Source organism: Medicago truncatula, chromosome 6 (genome assembly GCF_003473485.1).
Source record: "Medicago truncatula cultivar Jemalong A17 chromosome 6, MtrunA17r5.0-ANR, whole genome shotgun sequence".
In the NCBI taxonomy this organism is placed as follows: domain Eukaryota; kingdom Viridiplantae; phylum Streptophyta; class Magnoliopsida; order Fabales; family Fabaceae; genus Medicago; species Medicago truncatula.
The window spans coordinates 33,744,495-33,763,877 of NC_053047.1; the positions used below are offsets into that span (position 1 = coordinate 33,744,495).

A 19,383-nucleotide genomic window follows, 5' to 3' on the forward strand; every position below is an offset into this window, starting at 1 on the left:
CACATAATCAATCATTGAATCATTCACAAAAATAGGTATATGGAGAATGTATTTTTCTATGAAATAAAAGTTCCAAGTTGTTCATCAAAAACAGAATAAAGGTTCCAAGTTGTAAAATGACATTTATCTACTTTTTTTCTATAAAAAAAAACTTCTGATTTTTTTAGGAATATCAAAGAATTTAACTCTCGTTAACATAACTCAGTTGTCAGAAATTATACATTGTTATCTCTAGTTTCGAACCCTAAACACTCCACTTATTCACTATGCTACTCAAAACAAAAAAAACTTATGATGTAATATCAAAAATATGTGTGTCACATATGATGTAGCATAAAAAAACTTAAGATTCACACATATTTTTTGGGCAACTAGATTTTTTTAAAATAGTCATGACTAAAATTCACTTTTTAAGATAAATAAGTGGGACGTCTGAATTTGAATTACGACTTTCGCATATTAACACATTATCACTGTCAACTGAGCTAACCTATGGGACAATTCACACCTATTTTTTATATTTATTTTATAAAAAAAAACTTATATGTAGTACCATAAAAATGTGTGCCACATAAATAAAAAAACAACAACTTGACGTAAAAAAATTAAGAATCAAAACTACAACATGAGAACATGGGAATGTTCTAATTAAAGCAAATAATAATTCAATCAAATTGGTTTTGAATATGACTTTCCATATAGAACCATGGTCAACAAAATGAGTCATACAAATAATATAGAACCTTCTCTCTCTGTCAACGACATGGTCCAATTTAGTCCCCTTCAAACTGATCCCTAAAGAATAGAGCTTTCCCACCAAACTTCTCCAATCTCTTATCTCTTACGTTTCATAATTGTATTCCTTATGTGTCACATACACACCTATATATATAAACTCATATACCTATTCAAAAAATACATATTTTAACACACATAGGTTATATCTCTACATATTTGCTAGGAAACTTTGTTTCAAGAAAAATATTTAGGGCTTGGAAACTTTGTGTGAAGAAAATATTTAGGGCTTGGAAACTTTCTTTGTGAGAAGAAAAATATTTAGGGCTTGGAAACTTTGTGTAGAGTAACAACATGAAGAATAACAAGAAGGATGAAGGTGTAGGACAAAAGGGTATACCAATTCATAGTCAAGTTATGAAGATCAAGCAAGAATCAGAGAAAATATTTGATTGGTCACCTGGTAAGCCTGAGATAAGACCTGTTCTAAGGGAGATTTCGCGACGAATTTCGCGGTCACCGTTGGGAATTTCAGGCCAAGCTATTTCAGTTGGTGATTCATAGAGTTTATAAGGTTTTGGATTAGTCTTATATGATGATGATGATGATGATGATGATGATGTATGGAGATTGTAGAGGGAGGTTTTGTATGCTTCCCCTGTTTCTTTCTCTGTTTTCCTCTGTTTTTTAATCAGAGATATTTAGATATTTAGTTATATTTTTCTTTTTGTAAATAGAAATAATAGTATTATTGAATATATGATTTTGTTTTTGTTTTAGTGTTATGATTTTTTGTTGTTGTGTTTTATTATGTTTATTCAAGTTCATTGGTGGTGGAGGTTAGGAACTGGTCTTATAAGGATTCTCAATTTTGAATGGTTTAGTGGGAAAGTTCAAAGGAAGGACAAGTTCAATTAATTACAATTTGCATGCACCTATTTAGGAACCATGATTTTGAAATATTCCATAATTCAAATTTGGATGCTCTTGTCTTCCAGGAATATTGATTTTTTTTTTTTTTTTTTTTTTATGATTATGGGATTCATTAAGGAAATTAAAATTTGATAAAGTTTTGATAAAATTTGATAAACTAATTCACTCTTTTTTATATAATTTTTAGTATTTATTAGATCCTTAAAAAAATTATTTATTAGATCCCTTTCAACAATAGATTATATCAAGCTAATGACAATTTGATCATCTCCATCACCTGAAAAACATTTCAGTCATCTCATATCAAGATATCATATAAATTATATGAAAAATATATTTTTTAAAACTTTGAGATTGTCACCTCATCATAAGAATGCAACAACATTAAAAATTTTGAAAGAGAATTTTACTGTCCATCGTAGTTATATTTGACTTGAAGAATTTATCTATGAAGTTGCGCGTGTTAAAAAAAATCATATGTTAATGAATTTTAATTTTTAATGGTTATATCTTCCACAAAATAAAATCCCAAATGTGAAATTTCAAGGATCTAAAACCCAACAATACCATCATCCATGTTAACTTGAATTTAAATCAAAGATATGTTGGGATATCAACCATGAATTAATGTTGAATAATAGTTTTGCAATAGCCAATTAACAAATGAAAACGCAGACAATATTTTAATAGTGGGATCTAAGATGATTTGTTTTTTAATGTTCTTGTCACGCCAACCAAGATTAGTTGATTAGAATTTTGGACTTTATAGAGAGTGGTAGGTGAGTGTCTGGTTGAGAAGTGCAACAACGGGAAACAAGGACTAGGTGGAGGCTATGTCTAATTGTCTACAAGGATTAATTCAAGGTTTCTTATATTATACTCCACTCAACTTATAATTATAGAAAGAAAAAAAAGTTTTATCAACAAAAAAATATATATAAAGGAAAAAGGTGTCTTATTTTGATAGACCTAATTGTAATTAAATTTTAACTAATTTTTTATTGATCAGAATAGATTTTTAAAGGAAAAGAGAATGTTTATAGCATTTCATTAATAATAAGAGAGTTTATACAATAAAGTACATGATAATAAATATTGAGACTAACGGATAAAGCGGCTACTCCAGCAAAGATATGAGCTACCTCATTTACTTGTCGTCTATTGAACTCGGTTTTAGAGTTTGAGAAGTGTATATTGAAGAGACTTTAACATGTTGAAATCACTTGTCTAAATTATGTAGTATCAACTCGACGATGGTGGAAGATGTCTGTTGTAATCTTTAAATACAAGGCAAAGTTGACGTTGTCAAATTGCATGTCACTTCTTTATCAAATTTTTTTACTCAAACTTATCATGTTTAACATCATTTTTCTAACAAAATCATGTTTGGCATTGAAGGTATATAAAAACATCAATGAGTTCAAGTTCAAAATTCTATGATTGATAGGTTATTTGTAAATTTGATTGTAAATCTTTAAAGAGGTTAGGAATTCTCTCTAACCTTATGTGGAATGTGTCTAGTCTAATCTACATTTTTCTATTGAAAAAAGGTATTTGAATGTCTTTTTATTTGTGAACTAATTTTACTTTCACATTGAAGGACCATTGGATTAGCATTAGAGCACTCAATAATCATTGTGGCAAAGAACCAACAATTGACGAATCAAAGAACGCCGTTTTTCTTATTGTTAAAGACTCACTTGATAGCAATGTGAAAACCAACCATATTTAGTTAAAAAAACAGTCATCAAATGGAATTGAAGTTGAAACATTTACAAGCAAGTTCAAGCACAAATTTGACCTAAACAAAATCCTTGACAAAAAAAATGTGTCTTTTGTGCACGTGTACAAGTTGTTCAAGACAATGAGATTGAGACTCACGTACGTGTAAATATGGGATGAAAATAATCGTGATATAGATTATCATGTTCTAGAATTAAGTCATTATTAGAAAGAACCTCTTCAAAAAAAGCAAGAACATCTTCATCTCACGAAAATACATCCAATCCAAGTCAACTAAATCTTTTTCATAAGACACAAAACATCCTAGTCGAATGCGTCTTCTTCGTTGAAATTATTTCCCCATCTTTCTCGCGCTTCTACATTTTATTTTATTTTACCCTTTAGAATTTGGAGCATGTTTTATAGTGAGTTTACATTATCCTTTGTTAAATTACGGGTAATTTATCTCTAATGATAAATATGATTCAATTTTAGAATGAAAAAGATACAGATCACATGTTAAATGAAGTATTTGAATAAGTTTGAGATGAAAATGGTAACTCATTATAAGAAAAAACTTATCAATAAGGCATGCATTATCCAATGATAAATTGGGGGTAATTTACCTCTAATAATAAGTATGATTCGATTCTAAAACAAAAGAGATGAATATCATTATTGAATATTTTCATTGATGGATAAATTATCTCAAATTATCAATGGGTAACGTAAAAAAAAAACCATGTTTTTGGGATTTTGGACTCTAAACTCTAAAAGTAATTGAAACACGTGACACACTAATTTTATAACACTCCTACTAAATCAGATTTTATAACAACAACAATAACATAATTCAACTATAACAATAGCAACATAAATTAAGAACATACATTAAACACATAAAATCATGGATGAGACAAACTAGTTTCTTCATTTGATTCATTTATGAACGTCCTAAATTCTTCATAAGTTCTAGGACAAATCAAACTCTCTCGAATAGCATGAAAAAACTTTCTTACCAAGGTAGCGTGTAACTCGATCCGGCCTACAAATTATATTGAACAAGTATAAAGAACATGGTTTTCACATCGACATCGTGTTTAAGTTTTATATGGGCGAGTTAAACGTGTATATATGACCATAACGACGGACGACGATACACAACATTGTCCGCCCTTCTTTTATCATTGTAGTTGAGACGACCTTTAATTTGATCTAGATGATCATTGATAAATGACAATTTAATATCAACATTGATCCTACACAGATTTGGATTCCTCTTATTGTAGTAAGTTGATGTTGCGTTAGAGTTCATTTCGACTAGATGTGTGTTTATTGTTTTATGGTGTCGAATGAAAATGAATCAAACACGCCAATTAATACAAGTTTTGTGTGTTGTAGACCACAGGGTGATCGAGGGGACCCAGACTTTAGATATCTAGTTCTAGCCACTCCCGTCTCAGGGAACCGTACGTGAAACTTCCGCATCATACGACTCCGTTCCAAGCATCGATCCGTCGTCGGCCCTTGTCATTAGACCACTATCTATGCATGTATATTAAGCATGTGTCTCTCTGTTGTAGACCATAGAAAATCATGTCTTTTACTAGTTTAGATTTTATAATTTTAACATGTAATTTACTTATATTTCACAGTTCAAATCATAGAATCTAAGTTGTACTAAGAAACCACATACATCAAGTTCCAAACACACTTGTTTTCACTATGGGTATATGTTGTTCATGTTCTATAATTCGAACATGTAAAATACACATTCAGATTCTAGAATCTGAACCAACATTACACAGGAAAATTCAGTTTCTACAGATTAATAAATATGTATTGCATAATTTTAACAAAAATACAACGCACTATAACACATGATTTTGTACATCATAATGCCCAAATCAACAATAATATCAAACATAATTATAATAATATTCAAACAATAATATCCTGAAATACACATCAAATTATCCTACTAGGTAGTACGACCCCTTCTCGCTCCGCTTCCTTTGGAGCCTAAGTTGATACATGAAGAATCCTTTAGCCTCTATCTTGATTTGTTGCGCAACATCCCAAATTGGGGTACCCTCATGTACATGTCACTGGCTAGTATCCCAGTTGTCACGACTCTCATGTGCATGCGAGGGATTTCCCTCCTCTTCTGTCGCAATCTTTGCAAGGGTGTCCTCTTCAACTGGCCTTTGAGGGTCTCATGCATCTGTAGGGGGTGGACAAGGACTCGATTCCATCAAAACCTGCAATGCATGAACCACTCTAAAACAGAATGGGTGGATGAAAGTAGTTCAAACAGGTTATCATATCAAACGGGCGGTTTAAGGAGGTTTTTAATGGTCAGGTTTGGTCCAGAGAAATTGGACCGACAATGTGCAAACCCGCCTGCACTAGAACTATTTTTAAATTTGTATAATACATAGGCCAAACCCAAATCAATTCCAATCTCTCATCATATTTAATCAACATCTGAGATCATATAAAATCTAAAAAACCCTAAAGCAATTTCAACTTTGTGTGTGTGTCTATATATATATATATATATATATATATATATATATGAAAATCATTGATGCAAATTGTACGTAGTTAGATCCTAAAAGCGACCCTTCTCAGAAGAAGACAAAACTGACATGGCTTCTAAGTCCTCATAGTCTGATGATCCAGAGTATGGTCTTCAATAGCTTATGGATGAATTCTTCACTTATGATCACATTGTTGACTTCTAATTGACCTTTCTTAAAATCTTTTATAAATTTTTTAGCTTCTTTTGTGCTTCTGATGCTTTTATATATGTTTAGACCTTAATAAATTTTAATTTATGGTCATGCATGCTTAAAAATATATTAGCATATCCAATTGTTCTTCAATACTTTGTTATCATCAAAACTGCAGTGGCATTGTGCAAATTCAATTTTGTTCCAACATCACCATCACACTCTCCTTCTCGCTCCCGATCCACCAGCCCTGCCCAAATCGGTTCATCCATGACCCGATCTGTTCACCAGAAAGAAAAACCACTTAAATCCAAAACGAATCGGGTGGGATTTAGGAAATTGTATGAAAGATCAATTCTCACGTGCTCCTTCTGTTTTATTTAAGAGGTATGATCTGCGACTTCTACTTTGTGTTATGAGTGTTCCTTTAGCTTTGTTTCATGTTTGCTCCATTGACCCACTTCCTCATCTTAGCACTAAAGACACTCCAATCCTGAGTTTCTCCTTTAGTTTTTGATTGTTTTGTGCATATACCTTGTTGTATTTTGATTTTATGGAAGATTCAATTTTATCTTATGTTGTGTGCATGTATGTGTTTGTGTGAATCTAAAAACACTCTAAATCCAACCTCACCAATCTCCATTGTTGTTGCAGGAGGAAGGACAACAGAAGAAGAAAAAGAATTGTGATGGAAGAAACAGAAAAGGGTAAAATGGTAATTTTGAATTTGTTTGGTCTCAACAAAATGATCATTTTGGGTGGCATTTGTTGAGTCATCATAGTCATTACATACTCAACTTGTACCACGTTAGTAATCAAATGAGTTTAGGATCAAAAGTCAACCGATTAAATTTTATTGTGGCTTTTTCAAATGATTAGTAAATTCATGGACGAAAACTCAAGTGAGCCCTATTTACAGGGACCATTTACATATTTAAATCTACTAGTAACTGGCTTTGTATCTTCTTTTTTCTTATTACTTTCAATTTTTACATATTATTAATTTTCAATTTAATTGAAACATTTAGTTTGCTTCTTACTTCTTTTTTTTCTTCCAATTTTTACTTATAAAATTTAGGCTAAAGAGCACTTTTCACCCCTTAAGTTTTAAAAAGTTGTGATTTTGTCCCGCTATGAAAAAATGACAAAAGTGACCCCTCATGTTTACGGAAATATGCTCTTTTGACCCCCTTAACATAAGGGAAATATGATCTTTTGACCCCTTATCTTCTAAAAAAGTTGCAATTATGACCCCTTTTATAGGACACGTGGCGTCTTCTCGGCAGTTTTGGAACGAAATGGGCCAAAATTGTAAATTTTTTTAATAGGGGACCAAAATCGCAACACTTTGAACCTTAATAGTCGAAAAGTGCAGTTTAGCCTAAAATTTATTAATACTCAAAAATTTAATTTATATAAATTTTACAAAAAAAAAAAGAATTATATTTCATACAATGGAATTGTGCTGTGATTTTTGTTGATTCATTGGATAAAAAAAAAAAGTGAATGTATTGTGATCCATCCATGTTATGAAAATGGATGGATTAAATCCAGTCTATTAACTAATCGTTTGTTCGTTTGATGATTTAGATGGATTAATGAGCCGATGAATGTTGGATTAACGGATCAAATTTCCACCCTTATGTGAGAATGAGATCGAGTCTTCCTTTTCGTAATCATATATTCATATGCTCTAGTATTTGGGTTCTCAATGGGACTAATCATCAACGAGCTAATAGTCAAGACGATGGCAAAGAGACATAATGTTTATCTTCATAACCAAATAACTATAGTTTTACCATCCATCATCAACCTTGGTTGTCGGACATACACTTTGTTTCTACAAAAATCAATATTATACGACAAAAATTAATTACTCTCTCCGTCTTATTTTAAATGACCTATTTTAAAAATCTTCAATGTTCATATAATATGTTTTGACCTTATTTTTCTACTAATATATAAAGCCAAATATAACATATAAGATGTTGTTGGATTCGTCTCAAAGAATCTTTTCAAAATATCAAATTTTCATATTTTTTTTCTATTAAATTATTAAAGATATTTATGTTTAAAATTGTGCATTGATATACGTAACAGAGTCAACCATTTCATTTAAAATGGGACGAAGGGAATATTATGAATCGTGTTTATCGAGCAAGACTAAGCATCATCAAATGAATCACAATATCAGCACGGTTTTGTAAAATCAAAACTCACAATTGATAGTAGCCCATAAAATATTAGAAAAATTCTAATAAAGTAATGTAAATAAAATTTAAAATTACTTTTCAAAAATTAATAATTGTTTTATTAGTATTTTTTGTGGCTTTAAGGGTGAATGTTCACTTAAGTCCTTCATCGGTGAAGCACAAACAATATACTATTAGATTTAAGGGTTAATAGTGTTTTTCACCCCTGTAATATAGGCCATTTCCGGTTTTCGACCCTATAAAATTTTCGGTTTGAATTGCATCCTTGTAAAACTTTTTTTTTCCGGAAAACACCCATCCCCCATCCAACTCAACAAATTCGCTTATGTGGCGCTGATTTGGCATTTTTTTTTAATTGGCCATGTGTAAAAAATATATCCACATCAAATTTTATTTTTAAAATATTTAAAAACAAATTTTAAAAAATAAAAAATCCAAAAAATATTCAGTTTTTTATTTCAAAATAAAAAATAATTTTTAAAAAATATTAAGATTTTTTCCGAAATATAAAAAAAAAACAGAAAAATAGTATTTTTTTTTTGGAAAAATCGATCAGAAATTTTAAAAATTAGAAGAAAAAAAAAACTTTTAATATTTTTTTCGATTAAAAAGATTTTAGAAAATTCTGGAATTTAATTTTCAAAATAAAAAAAAAAAGGTCAGATTTTTTCAAAATATTCTGGAAAAAAATATAATTTTTAAAAATCTAAATACAAATTTAGAGGGTTTTAAAAAAGTCGTGGAAATTTCATTTTTCCTAGAATTAAGCTTTTCCTTAGAGGAAGTAGAAATCATAAATCTTATATTTGTGGAATGAAATTATTTTTTTCCCAATATTTTATTAAAATTGTGGAATAAAATTTTCGAATAAAAAATCTGAATTTTTTCTATATTTGTATACAGATTTTTTTAAAAAATTCAGATTTTTTTTTAAAAATAAATCTTACCTCTTTTGTAATTTTGAAAATTTGCTTTTTTTTATTTTGAAAATTAAATTCCAGAATTTTTTAAAATCTTTTTAATTTTTAAAAAAATATGATTATATTTTATGATTTTTTTTCAAATTTTTGAAAAATAAAATCTATTTTTTTTTCGATTTTTAAATTTTTTGGAAACAAATATGACTATATTTTTTGTTTTTTCATATTTCGGAAAAAATCTTAATATTTTTCTTGAATTTTTTAAAGATTAATTTTCGATTTTTTAAATTTTTGGAAAAAAACTGAATATTTTTATGTTTTTTTTATTTTTTAAAAATAAAATCTGATGTGGATATATTTTTTACACATGGCCAATTAAAAAAAAAATGTCAAATCAGTGCCACGTAAGCGAATTTGCTGAGTTGGATGGGGGAGGGGTGTTGTCCGGAAGAAAAAAAAAAGTTTTACAAGGATGCAATTCAAACCGAAAATTTTATAGGGGCAAAAACCGGAAATGACCTATATTACAGGGGTGAAAAACACTATTAACCCTAGATTTAATCAATGGCTTTGGAAAGATGCTAGCATGAACTTTGTCCTTGGATTGCCTCGGACTTAACGCCAAAAGGATTTTGTGATGGTAATTGTGGATAGATTTTCAAAAATATCCCATTTCATCCTATGTGAAAAGCCTAATGATTATGTTCAAGTTGCTTACTTGTATTTCAAGGAAAAGTTTGTCTTTATGGGATTTGAAAACCCATCACTTTTGATAGGGATGTTAAATTCTTAAGTCACTTATGGAGAACATCGTGGAGTAAGTTGGGTACCAGCTTCAATTCAATATTGTCAGTCATCCTTAAACAGATGGACAAACTTTTTTTTGAAGAAAAACAGATGGACAAACTAAAGTTGTTAATAAGATTCTGGGAATCCTACTTCGGAGCTTCATAGTAAAAAATTTAAAACAGTGGGATCTTATCTTAGCACAAGTTAAATTTTCTTATAATATTTAAACTAATGAAGCTAGTGGAAAATATCCTTTTGAAGTGGCATACAGAACTCGACCACATAGTGTGCTAAACTTGACCTCATCATCACATAAACATTAGTTTAGTGCATATATCCTTTTGAAGTGGCATACATAACTCGACCACATAGTGTGCTAAACTTGACTTCATCATCACATAAACATTAGTTTAGTGCATATGCAGACAATATAGCAAAAGAAATCAGTAAACTTCATAAACAGGTTTAAGAGCGGATAATTAAACAAAACTCTAGATACAAGACTAATCGAGACATGTACAAAAATCAATAAATCTTTAAAGTTGGAGATTTGGTACGGGTACATATTCTCAAAGAACGATTTTGAAAACAACCAAATGTCAAGTTGTCACCAAGAGCTTATGGCCCCTTTAAAATAATTCGGAAAATCAATGACAATGCTTATAAGGTAGAACTTTCAAGAACCTATGGTGTTTGAACAACCTTCAATTAAAGTTTTCAACCTTCCACCATAATTGGATGATGAGCTATATATAAAATCGAGGGAAAGTTTTGTTCAACCTGGGGAAGATGATACAAAACTAGACAACCACTTAGCCACTTTTGTTGACATTTTATTTATCTTTTGATCATTTTTTTAACATAATATATATTTTGATTATTGAAATATATAAAATTGTGAGTTTCTCATTTAAGAGTTAGAAAATGAGGTCTCTCTTAGTTTCTGAGCCACCTATAATTGTAATCCTCCATTTTTTTTAAAACTATAACATAGGAATACATCTGAGTAAAAAGAAATAAAAAACACAAGAATACATCTTGCAAAAATTGCCCTAAATTATAATGGACGACATAATTGGGGAGAGGGAAAGAAGAAGAAAAATATATTTCGTGTGATCAGGGATGAGAATAGGTTAGGCTGACCTACAGGGGCCTACGGCTTAGCCTACGACAGGTCAGATCAGGTCAGACTTTTTTCTTAAATAGAGAAGGCCTAAGCTTTTTTAGAAACCTATTTAGCTTAAAAGGCCAGACCACATGCCATTCAAAAAGTCTATTAGGCCGGCCTATTTAAGTAAATATGAATAATATTATTTATTATTATATTGTATTTTGTACTTTTAATTAAAATATAAATTTGTTAACTTTTTCAATAATTTAAACTTATTAGTGTGTGTGTGTGTGTGTGTATATATATATATATATATATATATTAATTTTCGCATATATAAATGTATTATTATAAACTAAAATTGAAATATGATACAATATATAGTCAAATTCCGTAAAAACTAATGTTGATTATCAAAAGATAGTTTAATCTAATTGATTTATTAGTTCACTAATCTATTGAAACTTAGATCACATTGCTTATTTAAATATATTCACATGATATATGCTTTTAAACATGTTAGTAGTCCGTAACAGGCTTTCGGAAGACCAGACTCAGACCTAAAAAGTAAACCTATGATAGGCCGTAAGCCTTAAAAAAAATTGGCAGGTTAGACTTAGGCCTTGCAAAGCCTAGCTCAGCCTTGCCTATTCCCACCCCCTACGTGTGATGAGTGCACCATGAGATCCTATAGAATCCTTTAATTCAATGACTAGTCGTTGTGTTACACCATGAACCACTTACTTAATGGTTCACCTTACACACCACCTTCATTTTAGTGGACTTATTTGAAATAATTAAGTTCGATAATTTTACTGGTATTTTAAGTTAAATAATTTTTTTCTTTTGAATAAAATTTAAATTTATTTTCAAATTATTTTACTTAAAATGATAAGTAATATTGGGAGAATCAAAACAAGGGAAACTCGATCGTAGCGTAGTTTTGTCTTTATTTACTAGTATTTTTTACGTGCGGAATAGAAATAATGGTTAGCAACGTGGAAAAAAATAAATAATGGTTAACAATGTGAAAACCAAAATATTCTTCACATATCAAACAATTTTTTTTTTTTTTTTTATCAACATCCTCCCAGAAAAAATTGCTTGGTTAAGCAAAGATTAGAAAAAGAATGTTATATAATTTGGACCAAAAGTATTTGTCAAAAAGAAAGTTTCTCCTAAGAATTTCCAAATTTATGATTTACATCAAAACAAAAACATAAAGAGAAATAGGAATGTGCATATGTACATGTGCCTATACATTACTTATCAAGAAAGAGATCATAATGTTTTCGTTTTTATCTATCTCTCCTTGTTTTCCTAAAGCATGTAGAACTCCTTTCAATTGGGGGTGCATATAAGACAAATTAAGCACACATATTTGTATAGAAGTTTGTTTTATAGTGGTAGATAGATTATAAGACAACTCTTCTCTTCAGCCATATCTTCTATTTGGTAGTTACTTTTTTCACCTTAGAAGTGTTTATGTCATTCTGATTCTATAATTCAAATTGTATAGTATGCGAGAAATTCAACCGGTGGAAAAAGTGTCTATTTGAGTTTGGTTTATGAACATAAATGGTGGAGATCGGACAACAGAAACCTGATAGTAGGTGGTCCAACGAATCTTGGAGGAGGAGGTTCTGATATCATGTTGAAATTTGAGGTCTACTCATCCTTATAAAACCAACTTCTATGATAAAAAATGTCTACTTTTTATGAACTCATCTCAAGAATCATATCTATCTGACGTGAGACTAAATCCACCTAAATTTTGGTTGCTAACAATATAGTCCAAAAACACATAATATTTATTGGAGGACATTACTTACCTCATGGGATTGTGTCTTTGATGGAAAGATAGAAAAGGACACATATATTGGCACCCCCTCATGCCCACATGCACATTATATTTATAATATTTATCTGACAATGATTCACCACTTCAATGCTACTTATCATCACATGACGGTTGCACCTCTTTCATTGATAACAATATTCAATTGCTGAATTTGTGAAGAATGTATTGTAAGCACCACTTTTCATCAATTTTCATACAAATGGAAAAAGAATATTATCTTTTGCATTTTTTATGCAATTGTCTATGTGAGACTGAGAAATCATATTGAATTTGCATTTCCTCTTAAAGGGTAAGGTAGGTTGGTGGTCCATTCTAGATCATTTAGTGACCAATACAACTCAAGGGTAACTGAGATTTCTTGTTCCTTTTTGCTTTCTTATTATTGTCCTCTCCCATTGTGAATGAAAAAAAAAACAAAAAAAAAACACTTAACATTTTGTAGATAGGTTATCTCAAATTTGAATTCTCTAAAGTTCAATGATAACACAATTGCCACAATCCAATAATCTTTTTTTTTTTTTTTTTTGAGCAAAATTGTTTTGTTATGACTAGGCAGTTAGGGAAATCTAATTCCAATTTTAAATTTAAAAATGTGAATTAATTGTTCATAATTAATTTAATATAGTTCTAAATTTAAACTTAAAATGTGGGTCTTGATGTCAATCAAATGTTTTAGATTGCTTAATTAATTGTATCAACTACATCACATAATTATTTACTATTCAGAACTAATTTATTCTCTCTTACTTGGCTATCATAAAAAGAAAGAGTATTGATAATCTAAAATTTGATTGTGAGTGAATAGTCGAGAGATTGTTTCGATTAACATTCAAACTTGAACTCTATTCGTCTTCAACTGAAACTCATTAAAATCTAAAATTGGATTTTAGTTATTTTGTAGAATGTTTTTTTTTTTTTTTTTACCACAAGGAGAAGAACATTTAAATGGTCAAGCTTTTCCTAAAGAAGCAACACATTGAATCCAAGAAAGAGCAACAAACATTGCATTATTGATCCATGAAATTATTAGAGTAAAATCAAGAAGCAACCATGTTATTAATGATAAAATTATTTTCATCCAAATACATGGACTAAATGCTTTGTGCTTAAAGACCACTTGGACAATTACTACTAATGAAGCAACACTTTGCATAATGATAATGATAATAGATATAAACTAGTCTATTTATTGAACACATAATGTGATGTGGTCCAAATCCAAAGACAAGTGGTTGTGACTTCATGGTTTCCATAGAAGGGTAGTTTCAGCAATCATGGAAGTAACCACATAGGGATCCATATTAGAAGAAGGCCTTCTATCCTCAAAGTAACCTTTGCCATCTTTTTCTGTGTCTCTTCCAACCCTAACAGATGCACCACGGTTTGCCACACCCTACATACAATGGAACATAACATAAATATTTGTATACCAAATCCAAAAACATTAAGCTATGTTATGATAACTAATTGTATAATATTTCAATCTTGATTCTTATCTTTGAAAATAATTGATAACTTCCTTATTTTTTAAAAAGAAGAATATGCCCTCGTATATTTTTGTTTGGCACACAGTAAAGGACCTTCCAACATCTTAACGTTCCTATTTAGATCACAAGCTATGAAGCACGGACACTGACACTGACACACAGATACGGATAATAATTTAAGAAAATGACATATTTTAGTATAATCATAGGTTTCGTGTCGGTGTCGGACACCAACACGTGTCTGACACCGAACACACCTAATCTGAGGAGTGTCCGTGTTTCATAGATCACAAGTCTGTGTTACCAAGCTCAACAATATGTCCTTATATCTAAAGTCCATCATTCAAACCCTAAGAAGTACCAAAACCCTAGTTTGTTATTGAAAAATCTTTTTTTTTTTTGGTATTTGTTACCAATATGAGGAAAATTTCAATTTTTTTCACTAATTGTTAGGCATATTCAGAATACTTCTAGCCAATAGTTAAAGAATGTAAAGAACTGACCCAAGAAAAGGTGTTGATGTCTGCTGTTTCATGTTTTCCAGTGAGACGTCTCTCATTTCCTTCTCCATAGGCAGCAATGTGTTCCTTATGCCTCAATCCAAGCTTTTCAATGGCCTTCTTGATGATTTCATAGCCTCCATTCTCTCTCATTGACTTGGTGCTGGAATAACCATTGAAATAATAAGAAAATGACTATGTCTCAAAGATACTACATATTGAATAATGTTGTCAATCGCGCATATTGCAAAAAATAGTGGTTTGTTGAAAACGACTATATTTTATAGAAACTATTTGAACATTGTGGTCAAAAGCACAAATTGCAAAATTAGTGGTTTGTTCAAATCAGTTGAAATCATTATCTGAACAAACCATTATTTTCGCACAAAGATACTAAATAGTGGTTTGTTCGAAGATACTAAATAGTACTACATCGCAAAACAACATCCATTTACTTAAATTTCACTTGGGACCCTAGAGCTACAATTTAAGAACAATTTCTCCAATAGATTATGATGTTTGTTACCTATAGTTTGTGTGAGCACCAGCTCCATTCCAATCACCCTAGTAACAACAATGTAACAAACAAACATCACTCAAAATGGACAAAAAAAAATTTAATAAAGAATAAGATAATCAATTGTTTCTTTCTCTTTCAACTCTTCAACCATACAAAAGTTTTTAACAAATTTAAAAATATGTAAAAAAGGGCATTCTAACCGGAATTGGCTTAGGGTCAAATGAAACAACCACTCCAGCTATCTCTGTGATCCTCTGTAATAATATAATATATAAAAATTTCATCAGATATAACATTTTTATTGATATTCTTTGTCATATGGCCTTCAAAATAAATAATTTCGAAAATAAATATATGAAAAATATAAGTTACCTCTAGAATGTAACGAGCAGCCCATATCTCATCTCCAGCAGAAATACCAACAGAAGGGCCAACTTGGAACTCCCACTATAAAATTGTTATATAATTAAAAAAATATTTAACTTTAAATACAAACCAAAAAGATAATAATAAAAAACAAACATGAATACTAGAACTAGTAATTAAGCATTTTAGCACTTTTTTTTTTAGAGAAGCACTTGAAATTGTAATAGTTGATCAATATAATTCCACAAATTCACATAATAACAAACTAGTCTTTTTAATTAAAGAATATAAATCAATATTTCCTCTCTATCAACATATTTCTTAAGTCTTTACAATTTAAAAGATTAGAATGTTTATTTACTCTACTGAATTTTGTTAGCATCCGACTCCTTTAAAATGAACAATTTATTTTATTTTAAAATAAAGTCAATAATATGAGCTATCGATGAAATCATGGTTGATATTACATGCGCTTAACAAATCATGAATCATGAGTGCATTGAAATCAACTATATTTTTTTCTTAAGCAAAATCAAATATTGTGATGAATACCTGACCAGGCATAACCTCTCCATTGATGCCACTAATGTTAATGCCAGCATAAAGACAAGCTTTGTAATGTGCATCAACAATGTCACGACCATAGGCTTTATCAGCACCAATCCCACAATAATATGGGCCCTGTTAAAATAAAAAATAATTACACAAAAGAACCTTAGAAAAATTATATGAAAGAAAAGTTATTTGTAAAGAAACATTAATGTAACATTAAATCCTTCAAAAAAAATTAATGTAACATTAATGTAAAGAAACATATTAATGTTACAAAAACAAAAATTTTAGGTACAATTTTTTTTGACATTACATTGTCTACTTGTAGTAAGAAAAACCATTTCCTTGGCACAAAGAAATGTATCATAGATTTGGTTGAAGAATTTGATAATTGGGATAAATCCAAAACAAGATAAACATAAAGGGAACAAAAATCAAGAAGGAAAAAAAATGTACTAAATGACAAAGAAAAATTCATACTTGTGGTCCTGGATAGCCACCAATAGGCCATCCTAGTGGCCAATTAGTATCTTTCTGCAATAATGTATATTCTTGCTCAATTCCATACCTGTTAATACATTTAAGAAATATTAATTTTTGGTTATCATCAGAATAGTACTAATACTTCATATGACAAATGTGTTACATGTTAGAGAGTACATGTGTCTGACACATACACGACACTGATACATACACAATCCATATACATGTAGTTACTTCAATCATTTTATATATTTTTTAAATTATTATCGATGTCAATGAAAATAGTAGATTAGAAAATACATACCATGGTACCTCAGCAGCAACATCAGGGTGGCTGAAAATTTTGGCAGCATTGTACCTCTTGTTTGTTGGGAGTGGCTCACCAGCTGGGGTGTAAACATCACAAATCACCTGAAGAATTTTTTTCACAAAGTGAAATTTGTCAAAAAAAAAAATATACATTTTGATTAACTAGAAAAGCATTTTCTTATTCAAATATAATTAATATAAAGTATAAACCAATTATGTCAAAATTAAAAAATTGAAAAACTTACAAGAATATTGTTGCCTTGTCTAAATGGATCCTTGAAAATAGCTTGTGGACTTTTTTATCAAATAATCACAACAAACAAAAAGGAAAGAAAGACTCATAAGTTTCTTGTGAGAATAATTAGCAAAAACAATAAAAAACATAGAATTATGAGTGATAAATTGAATCATACTATAAGATAACTTCACTATCTTGTCCTGGAGCTTGATTTGTGCTTGATCCATCATAGTTCCATTTAGGAAGTTTTGAAGGGTCACTCACTGGACCAGGTAGAGTCTGTTTATTTCAAAATCACCAAAAAAAAACCAATAAATGAATAAATACAAATTTAATTAACATAATGTATATGAAACTTTATTTTTTATATATAATGATGATTAATAAGGGATTAAGAAATAACAATTACCCTGGCTTTGCTTCTAAGGTCCATACCAGATCCACCAACCCTGTTTATAATAACATATAAAAAATTAAATTTTTATTTAATATTATAGATTGCGATTGACTATTCCACATAACATAATAGATCAACCAAAGAAAAGGGTTTTAGGAATTAGCAATAAGAAAACAATACAAGAAAATAATATTACAAATAAACCATAGAGGGTTTAATTCTACCAAAAACAAGGGTTTTAGGATTTATCCATAAGAAAACTATACAATAAAAAAATATATATAAACTCTTTGATCTACAAATAAACCATAGTAAAGGAGGAACATTGAAGAACAACATCTAATTTGAATAAAAGTTCTAAAAGAATCAACCCTTTTAAAATATACCAAGAATCATAATGAATAACATAGCAACAAAGTTGTTACATTATTTTTTGTGTTTATTCTTTATCAAAAGATTTTCATAAACAGAACACAAAAACAGAGTCCCCTGTTTAAAAACAGAGTATCCCCTGTTTTCATAAGGTTTATGTAACAAGAAAAGATCCTTAAAACCTTACCATATGTATTCAGCAATAATCTTTTCAGAGGATTCTGAGAGATTGAGGTTGATGAGATCTGAAAGCAAAGACATGATGATGAATAGTGAAGGAAGAAGAAGAACACAGTGTGTGAAAAGCAAGTAATAGACAAATAGCTATAGAGGAATCTCTAGCTTTTTTGTTAAGGTTAAATGAGAGTGTTTCATATGCTACTATTTATAATGAGTGATATGAAGAAAACTACTAGTAAAGTGAGATTAATTTGGACGTGGTTTTAGGTGGTTGGAGGTTTTATTTTTATCTTTTAGAATTAATTAAATTTTAAAAATAGGATTATTATTTATATTCTTCCTAAAAAAATTGATTATCGTTTAACTTTTTTCTATAAGAAAAGCAAGAAACATGATAAGTTTGAATTTTTTAATGAATCTAATGAGCATATTTAGCGGTGTAGATATGGTTCTTGTTACACAAAAATATGAATTATAGGTGAAGAGCAATGTATGATAGGGTGAGTAAAAAGCATTGTCTTTTAATTTATTTGTTAAAACTTAATGATGTGGTTGGTGGGTGGGATAGTTCATTTAACTTAGTGTGTCCGTCTTTCTGTTCTTTTTATTGCGCTAACGTTTGAAAATTATGAACTGTGTTTTTTTATGAAATTTTGGTTAAAAATAAAAATATAAATGATCCTTGCTTTCAAATTATAACAAATCAAACTAGTAATGATTATCTATTTCAATAACACCAATAATATAACAAAAAAATATAATCTAAATTCTTATTTTTTTTTAATGACACCAACAACAATCTTTATCTTTATTATTACTCCGTTCCTTTTTAAGTGTCGTTTTAGAAAATTTCCATGAAAATAGTAAAGTGTATTTTTGTACATTTTCTTCCTATTATACCCTCAATTTAATCACCAATATATCTCTATTTTTTGGCACACACTTTATCTTTCTAATAAA

At 29.6% G+C, this 19,383-nt stretch overlaps 2 protein-coding genes across 2 annotated transcripts; one reads left to right on the forward strand and one right to left on the reverse strand.

The window, feature by feature from the left end:
• The first annotated feature begins 908 nt into the window (after nucleotides 1–908).
• On the forward strand, nucleotides 909–1,520 carry LOC11417655 (uncharacterized). Its single transcript, XM_024785635.2, has one exon. It carries the CDS (start codon nucleotides 1,090–1,092, stop codon nucleotides 1,297–1,299), a length of 210 nt encoding a protein of 69 aa, XP_024641403.1. The 5' UTR covers nucleotides 909–1,089; the 3' UTR covers nucleotides 1,300–1,520.
• Nucleotides 1,521–13,995: 12,475 nt separating this feature from the next.
• LOC11427840 (glutamine synthetase nodule isozyme) lies at nucleotides 13,996–18,737 on the reverse strand. Its single transcript, XM_003619821.3, has 12 exons — nucleotides 18,431–18,737; nucleotides 17,884–17,923; nucleotides 17,650–17,753; nucleotides 17,482–17,530; nucleotides 17,232–17,338; nucleotides 16,925–17,012; nucleotides 16,445–16,573; nucleotides 15,899–15,973; nucleotides 15,727–15,780; nucleotides 15,533–15,570; nucleotides 15,010–15,169; nucleotides 13,996–14,412 (listed from the first exon to the last, which is right to left on the reverse strand). Exons 1-12 carry the CDS (start codon nucleotides 18,502–18,504, stop codon nucleotides 14,260–14,262), a joined length of 1,071 nt encoding a protein of 356 aa, XP_003619869.1. The 5' UTR covers nucleotides 18,505–18,737; the 3' UTR covers nucleotides 13,996–14,259.
• Nucleotides 18,738–19,383: the final 646 nt, after the last annotated feature.